The 16,526-nt window shown below is 61.6% G+C and overlaps 1 protein-coding gene across 2 annotated transcripts in view; it reads right to left on the bottom strand.

Moving 5' to 3' along the window:
• Positions 1 to 496: 496 nt before the first annotated feature.
• RCAN1 (regulator of calcineurin 1) overlaps positions 497 to 16,526 on the bottom strand; it is a 48,495-nt gene continuing 32,465 nt past the window's right edge. Inside the window, exons 1-4 of one of the 2 annotated variants that reach the window (XM_079766868.1) lie at positions 8,187 to 8,418; positions 5,410 to 5,583; positions 4,019 to 4,178; positions 497 to 1,867 (exon numbers count right to left, since the gene is read on the bottom strand). In XM_079766868.1, coding sequence (XP_079622994.1) covers positions 1,695 to 1,867; positions 4,019 to 4,178; positions 5,410 to 5,583; positions 8,187 to 8,273 — 594 coding nt within the window. In that variant the 5' untranslated portion in view covers positions 8,274 to 8,418 and the 3' untranslated portion in view covers positions 497 to 1,694. Of the gene's footprint in view, positions 1,868 to 4,018; positions 4,179 to 5,409; positions 5,584 to 8,186; positions 8,419 to 16,526 lie in introns of those variants that run through there. The other variant, XM_079766867.1, reaches the window with a different exon arrangement.

Here is a 16,526-nt window from a genome sequence, read left to right on the forward strand (position 1 = left end):
CTGCCGTGCGGAGGGACAGACTCTCGGGACAGAGGCACCTCTGTAACCTCCTATCCCCATGGCGTCTTATCGAACAGGAAAGTGAGCTTTTCGAGGGGACGGTCACAGCGCTGTGTGGCGACGGTGCCAGGAGGGTTTCCCTCCCGGTGGCGCCTGCCGGACAAAGTGAGCCAGCCCCTCCGATGCCCTCCGCCTCCCCAGGACCCGCGCCGTGTCGGGGTGGCGGACCCCCATGAGCCACAGCCACCAGGCAGCCGTTTCTAAACTCAGCCTGACAGGGACGGTCCTCCTGAGCCGGGATGGGTTCAGAGGGTCCAGACCGATGATCAGAAAGGACAGAGGTCGCTTTTCCAGGAGCATGTGTGCGGTTTATTGCCGACGCAGTCAATAAAGACGCTCTGAGCCGGCCTCTCCGGGACAGCACTCCGCTGAACCCCGAATGCCGGCAGTGCGCTCCGCATGCGCCCCCCCCCCCAGCCCCCCGCCCCCGCCAAGCACGTAAACAGGGTTCTGAGAATATCCATCCAGTCAGCTTCCGACACGAACACCCAGACGTGCTCGCTCCCTTAGAGCCCGCTCGCAGGTCCCGGCGCTGCTCGTTCCGCGGCAGCGGGTTGTGTTAAATCGACAGGCGTCGTCGTGGTGCTTTAAGGCCAGAACAGAACCCACTTACCCGACGGACAGCCTCCACGAGGAGTCCCAGAGGGAACCGCGTGGACGAAGGGGGAAGGCACTGTGTCCCGCTCACGTCGCCGCGCCCACTGTCCACGCCACACCGTGTCCCCCGCCCCCGCCCAGGTGGGCCACCCGCCCAGCCAGGCGCCCTCTGCCGCGTCCACCAAGCGCACAGCAGGCGTGACCATGTGCTGCCGGCTTTATTTACAAGTTCACCTCGATGTTCGTGGGGCAGAAACCCAGCCACCCTACCCCACCATTCCCAGGAATCGGTATAAACCACCGCGTGAGAGAGACAGACAGACCAACGCCAACCCCAGACGCCTCACCCCCGGAGGCTGGCAGGGAACCTGCTGTCTCTGACGCGGGAGGGGACCCGCCCAGACCAGAGATGGGCTGGCAGGGCACATGGCTGCAGGCACCGGCAGGACGCCGAGCCTCGGATCCAGGTAGACGCCGCGTGGGCGCTCTTAGGCGCCGCGAGCCGGGAAGGCGGCAGTCCCAGCGCTGATTTCCGACGTGCAGAGCGGGGCGGAGCGACGGGCCGGCTCAGCTCTGGAGGCGGGAACAGACATGCAGGAACGCCGCCGGCGGGAGGGAGGAGGGGCGCCGCGCTGTCCGCACTGCACTGCGTCCCCCAGCTGCCCGCCTCAGACGCTTGGTGGGCACCACGGGCACTCTGCCCCCCAGAGGGCCTGCCCGAGGGCTGCTGGGAACGGCCCGGCCCCGGATCAGCCTGCCCTGGGCAGAACAGAGCCGCTGGGGAAGGTACGAGGCAGGACCGCGGCCGGTTGGCGTGAGACGCCCCGAGGTCCGTGTGCGATGACCCAGCGGCGTGGCTGGTCCGGACCTCCCCGGGGCACACACAGCGATGCGGGGAGGACCAGGAGACCACGCTGGTCCTCCGCTGACAATGAGAGCGGGACGGTCCGCCCCGCGGCCACGGCAGCCGCTCCACGGCCCAGAGCGGCCGCCTCCCAGTGAGATCCCCCCGTGGTGACAGGGACGCCGCAGGCCGCTCAGCTGAGGTGGACGGGCGTGTACTCCGGCCTCCGGGTCTGGATGATTTTGGGCTTGGGCCTCTTCATCCGTTCCATCTCGTCCTCCTCCTCGTCCTCCTGCTCGCTCTCGCACACGTGCACCACGACGCTGGGCGTGGTGTCGGTGGCCGCGTGCAGCTCGTACTTGTCCCCTGGGGAGAGAGAGAGCAGCCAGGTCACCCGGGCAGGAGCGAGAGCCCGAGCGAGCGCCCGCGGCCCAGCGTCCGGGTCGGCGGAGGGGCCGGAGGGACACGCCTGGACAGGACTTGCTTCGGGGGGCCTTCCCGACGGGAGGAGCCGTGAGCAGGGCCCCCGCCGCCCCCGCTGGCCTCCTGTCCGCACGCAGGCGCCTTCACTCACAGGAGGGCGGGGATGCCTTTGCTCAGCTGCACGCCGAGCCTGGGGTGCTGCCACTGTCCGAAGGGCGCAAGGGCCTCGCTGGGGGAGAGCTGCCCAGAGGGTCAGAGGTCACGGGCCATCTTGGCCACGATGCTCTTAACAAACCCCCCAACCCACCAACCAGGCGCACCCAGAGGGTAGGGATAGGACGACGTTTGCAAAACCTCTGCCATCCCGCGGGCTGCAGAGCACAGCCAGACCACGACTCAGCCACCGGCTCCGTTAGGAAGCCCCGGGCACGCTGGTTCCCGCAGTCTCCACCAGAGCTTCCCCTCAGCCTCCGTGGGGGAGGTGTGGCAGAGGGGTCTCCCTCAGCAGTGCCCTCTCCCCGCAGGGGCCCGTCCCCCTGCTCTGCCCGGGGAGACCCCGTCTCCCTGCTCTGCCCGGGGAGACCCCGTCCCCCTGCTCTGCCCGGGGAGACCCCGTCTCCCTGCTCTGCCCCGGGGACACCCCGTCCCACCTGCTCTGCCCTGGGGAGACCCCATCCCCCTGCTCTGCCCTGGGGAGACCCCGTCCCCCCTGCTCTGCCCCGGGGGAGACCCCGTCCCCCTGCTCTGCCTGGGGAGACCCTGTCCCCCCTGCTCTGCCCGGGGAGACCCCGTCCCCCTGCTCTGCCCCGGGGAGACCCCGTCCCCCTGCTCTGCCCCGGGGAGACCCCGTCCCCCTGCTCTGCCCGGGGAGACCCCGTCCCCCTGCTCTGCCCCGGGGAGACCCCGTCCCCCTGATCTGCCCCGGGGGAGACCCATGCCCCCTGCTCTGCCCCGGGGGAGACCCATGCCCCCTGATCTGCCCCGGGGGAGACCCATGCCCCCTGCTCTGCCCCGGGGAGACCCCGTCCCCCTGCTCTGCCCCGGGGGAGACCCATGCCCCTGCTCTGCCCCGGGGAGACCCCGTCCCCCTGCTCTGCCGGGGGACCCCGCCCCCAGCCTGATCGCCTCGGCAGGAGCTGTGGGAGCACAGGCCCAGCCCGCTGCCCGCCTCGACCTTCACGCGCCACGGGCCGCCGGTAACGGATCCCTGCGCTCCGCCGCACAGGACGTTTCCGATGTTTTCAGAAACGTAACCTTTTCCACAAGAAACTGCTGATGGCCGAGAAACTGACACCTCGACCGAGGACATCTGATTGCGGCTCAAGGAGAAACGAGGGGCCATGGCTCAGCACCTTCTCCTCTGCTGCCCGCCCCTCTGCACCCCGAGACCCACCTGCCTCCTCCCCAGCCCTCTACCACACAGCCCGGCGCCCCAACATTTTACCGCTTGGGGAAACCAGGAACTGAGCGCGGCCAGGGCCCGGCACAGGGGGAGCTGCCTGGGCCCCACGGGGGTCAGAGCCCGTCTCATGGAGGAGGAGCCGAGGCCAGGGTGCCCGTCCCCCCGAGGCTCACACCTTGCCCCCTCGGGCTCTGGAGCCTCCGTCCTCTGGCCACTCCAGGGGAGCAGCCCTGGGCCAGGAGGGGGGCGGGGGCTGGTTTCCTCCCCACAGTCCACGCTCATCTCCACGCGGAGCGGCCGGACTGGGCCTGGAGCCCACCCAGGCTGTCAGTGGGTGAGGATGGGGTCACGGATGCTGGCCAGGAGGGGCCCTGGCATTCGGTCCCCACAACCAACCACATCCCCGTGGTCCTCCCTAAGGAGCGAGGCCAGAGGCAGCACGCCGCACCCCACGGGTTCCCCTGACACTGAAGGCGCAGACAGGTGGTTCTCGCTGGCGCCAGGCACACGGGGTGGGAAGGACAGTGGGGAGGCCACGCCTCCCGACCCGAGCATCTGCGTCTGGGCCCTCAGCATGGTCTCTCCTCACTGCTGTCCCCGGCCCCGGCCCGCTCACCTGCCCCTCCCCTCCCCTGGGGCCCCGCTCACCTGGCCCTGGCACCCCCTTCACCTGGCCCGGGGGCCCCGCTCACCTGGTCCTAGCTTGGAGATGGCGTATAAGAGATCGTAATTTATGACGGGCGTGGCGTCTTCCACTTGCTTCCAGCCAACAGGCGGCGAGGCGGGAGGAGAGATCAGAAACTGCTTGTCCGGGTTTGGGGGGGCCAGGTGGGAGCTCCCGATGTGCAGCGTCTGGGGGAGAAAGGGGCCGGCGATGCAGCAGCCGCAATGCCGCTCGGAACGCAGGTGCGAGGACAGGCCAGGCCGCACGGAAAGCGGCCCAGAGGGTGTCTGGGTTCGGGTTCTGGGGGAGCCTCCAGGACGGGGCTCAGGCACTCAGGCTCAGAGACGGAGGGAGGACGGACAGATGGTTTGTGTGTAAATGGGTCCAGGTCAGACCGAGCCGGGACACCCCTTCTGCCGCCCCTCACACACCCAGCAGGCTCCAGCGCCAGGAGGCCAAGGACACTCCAGGATGTCGTCATTCTTCAGGACCAGGCCGGGCCGGGGACCCAGGCTCCCCCCGCACCCTCTGGTCCTCGTTGAGCGTAAAAGTTCTACGGCGATCAGAGGGCTGAGCAGCAAAATCTTACCCGTTTGGGCTGCCCCTCCCTACACACAATCTGACATGCATTTTCCTGAATAATCAGAACAAGCCGTGGAGGGTCTAAGCCGTTATTTATAGGAAACCCCACCTCGTGCAGCCAGGAGCATGCTCACAGCCAGGCATCCTCAGGGAAGCCTGCGCCCACACTCACCACTAGGGGGCAGGGCAGGGCGCCCGCTCTAAGCCCAGGGAGTTGGCCTTTTCTGCTCAGCAAGCTGCCCTAGAGGGCTGCTCCCTGGCCTGGGGGACACAGCGCCCACCCCGTCCCCCGCACCCCGCGGGGCTCACTGTAACCGGGGAGTGGCACCCCAGAAGCTCCTCTCCCCCCGGGTCACACCATCCAGTGGAACTCTGTGAGCTGCCCGGGAGGTGGTCACCTCCATGGAGGGCCTGGGCACTGGAGGGTGGGGAGCAGGAGGCAAAGCAACCCGGCCACAGCGCTGGCTGCTGCGCTGAGGTGCGAGCCAGGGCGGGCGGCTGCCGAGAACCGGGAGCGGCCCCTGTGGAGGGCGGCACCCCATCAGACTCTCAGAGACCTACTGCTCGAGTCTGGGGGGCCAGGGGCCATGCCCACCCAGTGCAGGCTGCCCCCTCCCCATCAACACTCCACCCAAGGCCATGTGTGAGTCACCTCCGCAGAAAGCCTGAGGTTTCCGAGAAGAGGGGACCTGGGGACTCTGGAGGGTGAGGTCTGCCTTTCTCAGGACGAGGTCTCGGATCTGAATGGATGCAGGACGTGATCCCCGTCCAGGCTACTCTCTTAACAGGGCAGGGGGGGGGGGTGGAGAAGCACGCAGGCCAATGAGCGCCACGCACCTGCGCAAAATACAGCTTCATCTCCTTCCCCAGAAACTCCGTCTTGTGCAGGTGCAGCCGGGCGGCGGCGGCGGCCAAGGGGCTGCTGAAGTTGACCCGGACGCGCTTGAAGCTCTTGAAGTACTGGAAGCTGATGTCCTTGTCGTACGTCCTAAAGAGGGACTCGAACTTGGCCTGGGAAACAGAAATACAGGAGTTAAAAGGTGCCTTCACCGGACCCTGGAGAGCCGCTTCGTGACGTTTCTGTAGGAGGAAGCGGATTCTTACCCACAGGAAGCCGCGCTCTGGGAGAAGGCGGACGGCTTTAGACCAGTGGTGCTCAACCTTCCCAATGCCGCGGCCCTTTAATGCAGTTCCTCATGTTGTGGTGACCCCCAACCATAAAATTATTTTCGTTGCTACTTCATAACTGTAATTTTGCTACTGTTATGAATCGTAATGTAAATACCTGTGTTTTCCGATGGTCTTAGGCTCTACAGCAGTGGTTCTCAACCTGTCATAGCAGGGTCGCCTAAGACCATCGGAAAACACAGATATTTACATTACGATTCATAACAGTAGCAAAATTACAGTTATGAAGTAGCAACAAAAATAATTTTATGGTTGGGGGTCACCACAACATGAGGAACTGTATTAAAGGGTCGCGGCATTAGAAAGGTTGAGAACCACTGCTTTAGAACAGCGGTCGGCAAACTCATTAGTCAACAGAGCCAAATATCAACAGTACAACGATTGCAATTTCTTTTGAGAGCCCAATTTTTTAAACTTAAACTTCTTTTAACGCTACTTCTTCAAAATAGACTCGCCCAGGCCGTGGTATTTTGTGGAAGAGCCACACTCAAGGGGCCAAAGAGCCGCATGTGGCTCGTGAGCCGCGGTTTGCCGACCATGACTTTAGAAGGAAGGAAGAGCACATGACGGACTAAGCTCACTCATCGGTGGGACGATCACCAACAAACACTTCTCAGCCTCACAGAAACGCTCTTGTTAACGCAGAATGAGGTGTGCGCCGGTCCCCTGCCCTGAGCCCAGTGCCTCCCCGCCTGTGAACCCCGTCCCTGCCCCGCGGCGCAGGACCCGGACCGTGTCCCCCGCAGGCTCCTCAGGGCGGAGACGCAGTGCGGCTCACCTGAGAAACCCGTTTCTGTGGACCTGGCACATTTTAACGTGAAGGAAGAGGGTTGACAATCCTCCCCGCTGTTTGCTCACTCAGAACAAGCTTGTTCTGAACTCTCTGAAACAGCCGCTCTCACGGCAGCGTCCTGGGCCCACTCTGCACCTGGCACAGCGCCCGCCCTGCGCACCTCCAGTGACGGGGCCGAGAAGACGAAGGCGCAGCGAAGAGCCAGCAGCTCCCGGAGAGGCTCTGAGACCACCCCCTCCCGCGGGAGGTGTCACTGGGGGGGTCCTTACGGGGGGGCGCGGGGTGTCCACGGTAGCCCCTCAGGGTTCCAGCCAGAGAGGGAGCGGCGGACAGGCAGGCCTGGAAGAACTTGCAGAGTTTGGGCTGAGCAGGTGCCAGGGCAGGTGCCCTCCGCACGGAGACGCAGGACAGAGCTGGCCCGCGGGGACCTGAGACCTATGGGAGGCACCTGCTTCTGCAGAGCGGAGAGGGGATTCCTAATGCGAGAGGAAAGCATCTTCTAGAACATTCGGGGCCGGGCACGCGGGGACGGGGCAGGTCCTCATGTCGCCACCGGGCGACCCCCCCAGCGCTGTGAAGCGGGAGCGGGAACAAGGCACACGCTTTCGCTCCGGAACTCGCTGGCTTCCCTTCGGTCATGGAGACCTGCCCTCCCTCGGCACCTGCACCGGGGAGGGGAGACGGGCAGCCGCAGCCGCCGCACTGCCGGCTTCTCCGCCTCTCCGCGGGCGGGCTGCCGCACGGTGCCCTGACGGAGCACCGGAGTGCCGCTGACCTCGTTACAGGCCGTGACTGCTGTCAGGTCTGAAGTTATGATTCACCATTGAGGAGCGGTGACTCGGCGAGTATTTTTAGAATACAAGTCAGGGCTCAGGACGGGACGCGGAGAGCGTGCGCCCTCTGTGAGACCCGCCACTGCCAGCCCCCCAAACCCTCTGTCCCGACAGCGCGCGCTGGCCGCACGGCTGCGGTGCCCGCGGCGGCACCGGGACAGCAGGAGCGCACGGCTAACCGCAGCGCGTGTCCTAACCGAGTGCCTCCCGCACACACGGGGAGCCGGGCGGCGGCAGGTGCTGCTGCGAACTTCACATCCCCTCCAAGGAAGGCGGCACAGCCATGACAGTGACCGCCTGTGCCCGCCGCCAGCCCGGAGCGCCCTCCGGAGGCTCGGACCTTGTTTCTCAGCTTTACCACTCGCCGTGGCTGCGCCCTCTGGGCTAGAGAAACCGGGAAGTTCTGCAGTCACACAACCACTGCGCGGCCTTTATTTCCTAAGACGGAACCAAGCTCTCCGGACGCCAGCGAAACGTGCCCTCCACTAAGCCCTCCCTCTAGAGAGTCTGCCCAGAGCCAAGCCCGCGGCGCCGTCGCCTCCTGCTGGCCAGGGCTCTGGCGTCACCGAGCTTTGAAAGTCCTCCCCAGCCCGTCCCGCGGGCGAGCACTTTTGCTTTTTAAGGCTCAAAGCATTTTGGATTTATTTCAAAAACCCCAAGGCCACAGGAGAGCCACATGCCCCCACCCCCAAATAGTCCCGTTAACAGTCCCAGTTAAGAGAAGTCGGAAAGAAAAAGAAACAGTCCCGATTAACGTCACGCTTTGAAAACTCAAACTCGCTGTGGCTCAGAAGCCTTACCCTCGCTTCACTTTGGCTGAAGATGTCACTGTTGGCCACACAGGCCACCAAGGAGCTAAAACTGTAGTTAAAGTTCCTGAAGTGCATCTTGCTTCCTCCCAGGGAGAGGGAGAGAGAGGCAGGGTCGCACGGAGAGCCAGCGAGATTCCTTTGAGAGACGGCTGGTCCGCGGAGCCCGGCTTATAAAGCGCCCGGGCCCAGCCCCCCGGGAAAACTGGGCTCCAGGCGCATCCTGTTTGGAGGGCAGATCCCGAGCCGCAGGCCCAGCCGCAGGGACAGTGTGAGCGGCTCCTGGAAAGAGGTGACGTCAGCGCCTTAGTCACCGTCCCTGGGAAGGCGCGGCGAGGATGGAAAATGTGCGCGTTCCTGCAGCTGCTCTATGGCCTCGGCAGCATAGTTTCCACGGGTAGTAATTCCATTCACGCTCAGACACGCTCCGGGCTGAATGGACGCGGCAGATGGAAAATGTTACGGAGAAGGGGGACGGCCCGCAGTAAACAGCAATTAGCCGCCGCGCCGGCTTTGGGGAGCCTGGCAGGCAGCCTGGCGGCTGGAGCCCTCATTTCCTGAGTGCGGGTGAGAGAGAGAACACTGGAACCTGTCCTGGCCGGTGAACTGGTTTTAAAGAAAAAAGTGGAGTTGGTTTTGAAATACAGCTCCTCCCCTCCTCCCCACAGCTGAACTTTCCCGGCCAATGTCCGATCCCCTCGGGGACCCCCCCAGTGGGCCCCGGGAGGAGCTACTGAGCAATGCAGGGTCTCCCCCGGAAAGCGTGAGGCTGCGATGTGAGGAGGAGGACTGGGCAGCACTGACCACTGACCGTCTTCTCCCAGCTCTGAGCTCAGAGGAAGCGCTAACCGCAGGGATCTGGGGTCTGAGGTGGGAAAGGGAACATGAAGGGGTTGTCGGGCTTTGAGACGCAGAGACAGGAAGTCGTTATTTTAATTAATTAATTAACTACTAATCCTCATTGTTGAAAGTATTTACATGTCCCCCCCCACCCACTGACTTCCTCTAACCTGCCTTCACCACCCTACTGTCTGTGTCCATGGTGTGCATACATGCATACACGTTTTTTGGTTCATCTCTTCCCACCCCCCCACCCACCCCCCACCTTCCCTCTGAGATTCCGCAGTCTGTTCCTTGCGTCTATGTCTCTGGATCTATTTTGTTCATTAGGTTCCACGTATGAGTGACATCATGTGATTGAAAGTTTTTGGGTTTTGGTTTTGTTTTTTCCCCTGGGGAATGGACCCCAGGCGGGAAGGTTAGCTCAGCTGGCCTTCTCAGGTCAGAGGTCAGGTCTGCAGAGCATCCTGGGGTGGCTGACCTCCGGCACTTCAGGAGTTCAGGTCCCTCTGCCTGCCGGGCCCTGTCCCCGCACCCTCCCAGCTTCGTTAGCACCGGAGAGCAGCCTCGGTGCTGGAGACACACCGGGACCCCCCACCCCCACCCCGTCACACTTAGAGATGAACTTCAAAGGATCATGAAGCCAGCCAAGAAGAAGCACACCTGCCCCGGAAATGACCCCCAGAACACGAGTTCCTCCAACCAGGAAGCCGCCGCCTCGGACGGGTGAGCGCCGCTGGGCGCAGTGCCCGGCGCTCATGCCAGTGCAGCTAGGGAGGAACCCAGGCATGGCACTGGCTTTGCCGAATTACCAGAGCGCCCAACCCGAAGGGAGCCGAATGCGCGCATTCTAAGAAAGTGGGGCCACACTGAGGGCGGCACGGCACGCATGGGCACCGAGGGGACCGCACGGGCCGGTGCTGGGCAGGGAGTGCGTGCTTGGGGCGTGGGGTGGCGGCGTGTCCTGGAGGCGCACGCAGACTGAGTGGTGCTGCGGTGTGTGGGCGTGGGAGGTGTTGGGGGCGCAGGGGGAGGGAGGAGGAGGACGCAGAGCTGCACCCGCTCGTCCGCTGCACCTTCTCTGAGAGCCCTGGGCCTCCGTGCCACCCCTCCCCTCCTGGACCCCCTGGCAGACAGTGGGAGGCGAAGGGAGGAGGGAGGAGAGGCAGCTCACCGTCTTCTCTATAGAGCACCAGCTGTGGGCAACGCTGGGCAATGCTGGGCATCTCTGTCCCGAGGCGAGGGCGCGCTCGCCCAGGCCGCAGTGTGGCTCACTCCGCGGGGAAGGAGAGAGCACGTGAGGAATCGGAAGACTGGCCACTGTCTCTGCTCCTGAAACACCGATAAAGGACCCATTCCCCCCTGGGCTGCCCGGGAACCAACTTTAGTGAAGTTGAGGCTCCACGTTCACATCAGGGACAGGTGGTCGCCGGAGGGAGGGAGGGAGGGGGGAGAGGAGGGAGGGAGGCGGGAGAGGAGGGAGGGAGGCGTGGAACCTGTCCCTGTGCCACAGGTAACACTGCTTTGAGCTCATTTCCTGTCCTTTTGCTACTGATCTGACAGTTTTTGTAGGAACGCCCGCTCTCTGACTGCACGTCTATTACACATGAACTTGGATTTCTAGGCGTCTTATGAAAAGAATTCACTTTGTAAATACTGATGTTCCTCACTGAGAATAAAAATCGATCCAAAAGCACATCTTAAAAATTTTGACTTTCAAAATAAATAAGACTATATCAAACTCAAAAGCTTCTGCGAAGCAAAGGAAACCATCATCAGCAACTACAGGATGGGAGATGATGTTTGCAAATGGTATATCCGATTAGGGGTTAATGTCCAAAATATATAAAAAACTCATACAACTCAACAACAGAAAAACGAACAACCCGATTAAAAATGAGCAGAGCATTCCAAAGCCATACAGACGGTGACAGCACATGAACAGACGTTCAAAATTACTAAGTATCAGGGAGATGCAAGTCACAACCACAATGAGATGCCACCTCACGCCCGTTAAAGTGAGTTTTATCAAAAAGACAAGAAAGAACGGGTGCTGGAGAGGATGTGGAGAAACAGGAGCCCTTTTCGTGGGAATGCAGGTGGGTGCGCCCCCATGGGAAACAGTGTGGAGGTTCCTGAAGACGTTAAGAACAGAACTACCGGATGATCCAGCAACTCCACTGCGGAGCATTTGTCCAAAAAACACAAAAACACTCATGTGCAATGCTCCATGGATCCTAGGTTCATTGCAGCACTGTTCACACAGCCACGACAAGGAAGCAACCGAGGTGTCCGCCGATGGATGAATGGATACCGACGTGCAGATACACAATGGAATTCTACTCAGTCACAGAAAAGGAGTGACATCTGGCCATTGGTGATAACACGGATGGACCTTGAGCGTGTAATGCTAATGAAATAAAACAGAAGAAGACAAATATTGTGTGATTTCACTCACATGCAGAATCTAAACCAAACCAAACCACACCAGGTTCATAGACACAGAGAACAGATGGCGGCTACCACAGGGGAAGGGCTCGGGGTGGGAGAAAGGGGTGAAGGGTCAGTTGTAGGGTGATGGGTTGTAATTAGGCTGTTGGGGTGAGCACTTTGTACTGAGTACAGTTGTCAAATTATAATGTCGTATACCTAAAACTTTAATAACAACAACAAACAAAAATCCGAACCAACCTACAGTAGCAGGATGCCAACCCCAAGTGCCTGGAGCCAGGGCAGAGGAGGCACGAGCTACGGAGCGGCATAAACTCTGGGGGGTGGAGACCACGTCCTGATTGTAGCGGAGAATTCAGTGTACGCTTCAAACCTAAGGAATTTCACTCCCACTGAGGCTGCTGAGAAGACGTTAAGTGAAAAGCTGACTGCCTGCTTGTACGCCCCTGTGATTCGGACCGGTGCATCCCCGCGAGGCTGCGTGGAGGCAGGTGATTGGAGGGAGCAGGGCTAATGCAGGGTCTCATCCGACCCCTGACCAGCACCCTGAGAAGTGCACGCGGGGAGGGACGCTGGGAACAGCCCCGCGGAAACGGGAGGAGAAGGAGCGCGCGGCCACTGAGAGCCTCAGCTGTTGGCATCTCTTCCCTCCTCACCAGGAACGTCGCCAGCACTGTCAGGCCGCACTGGCCGCCCTGGCCCAGCAGTGAGAGGTATTTTCATTAGAAGCTGCTATTTCCAGGGGAAAACTGAGGCGGCTGCTGCATTCCATCCCTGCCATGACAGCATTCCTGACGCATAATTAGGGTGACCTCAGCGTGCCCACGAGACACCCCAAGGAGTTACAATCTCACCAAGAATGCGCCCCCGTGGAACTTCCTGCCGAGTGACCACGGGGAAAGCGAGCGCTGACTTGTGCAAACCAAAGCGGAGCGAAGACTGAAGATGTTCGGAACGATCCCGAGGGAGCAAGAGGACATCCCTGCCGGAGGCCTAAGGGGTCGCGTGTACCTGGACCACGTTCGCCCGAGGTCACGGAACGGCTCCCCGTCCCACAGCCTGTGCCGCCACTCCCTGCCCTGTGGCTCCGCTGTTCCCACCACCGAGCGGCACGCACACAGGCTCTCTCCTCCTCAGCCCCACTTCCGCTGCGGAGTGCCCCGCCCTCACCTTTTGTATCAACTGGGGGAATATAAACTCAGTCCTGGCGAGAACTGAACAACCTGACACCGACAACGTGCCTGGCACAGTGCCTGGAACACAAACCGTGGCTGATGCGTGTGAGCCGCCTCTCTATTCCCCGTTCACTGACAAAGACACTGAGGCTCAGAGGGGCGCACTGGGCGTTGCGACTGCAGCTTCCCCGCTTGCACATAAGCCATGCCCACCGAGCACCGGTGCCCTGGTACTGCAGCCCACTTCCCCACCCCCTCCCTCAGGCCTCTGGCTGGACTGCCCAGAGGCCCTGTGCCAGGCAGGCCAGTGGGGCGTGAGGTAGGTGCTCTGTACCGTCTCCACTTTGCACCCGGCACCCCCTTTAAGGCAGCCCACCGCAGCCACAGCACCTTCCTAACCAGCCCCGCCCTGGCAATTTCCTTTTGCTCCAAACAGTGTGATTCCCACATCTCACTTCCCGAAGCCCAGCGTGATCACAGTCCTCTCCTCCTGCAAGCACAGCAGTGACTTCCCATTCTCCTTCAGTTGAAGATGACCAGTACTCATCTGTTCATCCATCCATCCATGCACCCATCCATCCATCCATGCACCCATCCATCCATCCATGCACCCATCCATCCATCCATGCACCCATCCATCCATCCATCCATCCATCATCCATCCATCCATGCACCCATCCATCCATCCATGCACCCATCCATCATCATCCATCCATGCACCCATCCATCATCATCCATCCATGCACCCATCCATCATCATCCATCCATGCATGTATTTGTCTATCCATCATCCATCCATGCACCCATCCATCATCCATTCATCTATCCATGCATGCATCCATCATCCGTCCATCCACCACCCATCCATCATCCATCCATCCATCCATGCATGCATCCATCGTTCATCTATCATTTTGGCAGAATGGTAACTGTGTTCTGTTAAGCCTCACAGTGGAAAGAAAGGAAAATTGCAATCACTAAGAACAAGGAAGAAGTGCAGTGAAATAAGAACCAATGGATTGGGGGAATGAGACAGGAACAGTGTGTTCCTACAAGATTTCATCTTGTTTGTTAAATTCCCAGGGCGCCTGAAATCCCATTAACTCTTGTTCCTTGTGACCGCAGTCCTTCCCGGTACAGAAGATTAGCCGCCCGCCGTACTTCCTAGTGCACGGCCCGCCCGCTGAGGGAGGCGCAGTGGGCAGAGGGCGTGCAGCCCAGCAGCTGTGCAGGCGGCAGGACGTTTACTCTGAAATGTCAGCTCCCCGTGGTCCGGTCCTCGCCGACCACCTTGCTCTAATTTATGATTTTTACTTGTGCTCTGGTGCTGTGGTAGGCAAGGCAGTCCCGCAGGGACCACACCCGGGCCAGGACGGCCGTGCAGGAGGGCTGGTGCCAGCCTGTGGGCGCCCAGGTGGCTGTGGGCACCCAGATGCTATGTGCACCTGACTGGCTGTGGGCACCTGGCTGGCTGTGGTGCCCAGCTGGCTGAGGGCGCCTGGCTGGCTACAGGCACCCAGATGCTGTGGGCACCTGGCTGGCTGTGGGCACCTGGCTGGCTGTGGGCACCTGGCTGGCTGTGGTGCCCAGCTGGCTGAGGGCGCCCGGCTGGCTACAGGCACCCAGATGCTGTGGGCACCTGACTGGCTGTGGGCACCTGGCTGGCTGTGGTGCCCAGCTGGCTGAGGGCGCCCGGCTGGCTACAGGCACCCAGATGCTGTGGGCACCTGGCTGGCTGTAGGCACTGGCTGGCTGTGGGCGCCTGGCTGGCGGTGGGCACTGGCTTGCTGTGGGCGCCCGGCTGGCTGTCCTTCTGCCCAAGCAGCTTGCACAGCCCAGCCGATTCATTCAGTGTGAGCTCCACGGCCCGTGTTCACGCCGACGAGAAGCCTCGGTCTTCCTCGCCCTGGTCCACACTCACGTCCGAGGAACGGACGCGCCTAAGCCCTGGTGGATGCGCTGCTGTGAGGCCAGGCCGTGTGGTTCTGTAGGTTCTCCCGGGGGAGGATGCAAGGGCCCACGGATACCAGTGAGACCGGCTGACCTCACAGACAAGACGGAGAGGTGAGGAGGTCAGGGGGGAAGGAGAGGGCCCTGGGGACCTGGGGACCTTTCATTCCAGAGAGAACACACGTTCCACAGCTCTGCGTGAGCAGTGCGGATCGCACTCCATTTAAACGCTCGGAGTCAGCTGGGACGTGTCTGGCGGACGAGGAAAGTGCTCTGCCCTCTCCACCCGAGGCGGGGTCCCGTCTGCAGCGGAGAAGCTAGGACGAGCCGTGGCAGCACGTTCCCACACTCCCCTGTCCCTCTGCTGAGGATAAACTCTCACCGCAAGTCGCCCGAGGAGAACACAGTGATTCAAACTTCAAAAACAGTGAACTGCACCACAGAACGCACCCACCCAACTGGACGCTGCCATCTGCCATCGAGAGAGTGAGCCTGGGACCAACGTGGGGCCGACGTGGGGGTTCCGTCCGTGACTAAGACGTGGAGACCATCTTTCGGAGCCGGCGTGTCCGAGGTGTGAGGGCTGCCCCCACTCAGCAGGTCCGGACGCCCAGTGAGTTCCCGGTTGTGAACTGGCAGCCTCAGCATTTAAAAAAAATCAGGGGTCAATATTTAACCTCTGGGAGGTTTCACACGGACAGAGAACTGTCGGCTTCTTTGGGAAAAGGAAGGAGGCTGTGGCAATGCCGGGTCTGGGCACGTGGCTGCGGCTGACCCCGTGCCCTCCAGACACCAGGACCCCGGGCCTGACCTCAGGCATGTGAGGTTTCACCTCCGCCTTGATTGAGTAAGTCATCCAAAACAGATGCGGTCCCCGCTGTGAGCCAGGCACGGGGAGAGCGGCTCGCCCTCCGCCTGTGGCCAGGATGTTCTCCACAGAAGAATCTGCTTGGGATGATCCGTGCAGCGCAGGCCCTCGCTCCCCACACAGCCGGTCGTTACTGTGTTCCGGCCCCTGTGCCACCAGTCGCACCGTCCCATGGCTTCCTCACACAGCGGGGAGCTCTCTGCCCCTCCTGACACCACAGCCGCTTTCTTTAGCCACGTTAGTAAGACGTGGTGGTTCGCCCCAGGGGGGCAGACAGCGTGGCTGAGAATCGGAACCTTAAGGACGCAGGCATTTCCCCGGGACGGGCTGACAATGACGATGGCAGCAAGGTCTTGACATGAAGGCCTTAGACGTGCGAGGAGGAGGCCCTGGAAGAGACTGAGGCCAGGCACTGTGGGGTGAGGGGTAAGATGAGTTTGAGAGAGCACTCTGGGAAGACAGCTTTCCCTGCGCTTATAAGACTCCGGGACAGTCTGATCAACGTTCTGATGCTGACACACTGTCAGGACGACTGTGCCTGACGTCAAGCTTGCAAGAAGCTTCATGTGAGCTGAGCTGCCCTGGGCGCCTCCGTCCTGAGGGAGGTCACGGTGGCAGTGCTGCCCTCTCCAGAGGGGAAATTATGTGGCATCTACAGTGACCCACTGCTGGGGCTGCTGAGCCCACCCCCACTCCCTGCAACGCCCCCAGCAAACCCCACAGGCACAGGCTGCTTCCAGACTCCGGGTCAGAGGTCGTTGTACAGGGGGGTTATTAGGGAGTGCTCCTGGGATTAAGCCCAGGGAAGGAGGGGGCAGGGGAGGGGAGGAGAGGGGAGAGGGAAAAGGCAAGGGGGGGGGGAGAAAGGGAGGAGCAGAGGGGAGAGGAAGGGAAGGCAGAGGAAGTGAGCAGAGGCGAGGGACGGGGAGGCAGTGTAAAATGAGATGGAGCAGAGGGAGAGTGGAAGCCTCCCTGACCCCGTGGGCAGTTCTGGAAATGGGACCCTCCGGTTGGAGCACAAACATGAGGCCTTGATGCACTCACGCA

This window comes from Cnephaeus nilssonii (assembly GCF_951640355.1).
Source record: "Cnephaeus nilssonii genome assembly, chromosome: 3".
NCBI classification, from domain to species: domain Eukaryota; kingdom Metazoa; phylum Chordata; class Mammalia; order Chiroptera; family Vespertilionidae; genus Cnephaeus; species Cnephaeus nilssonii.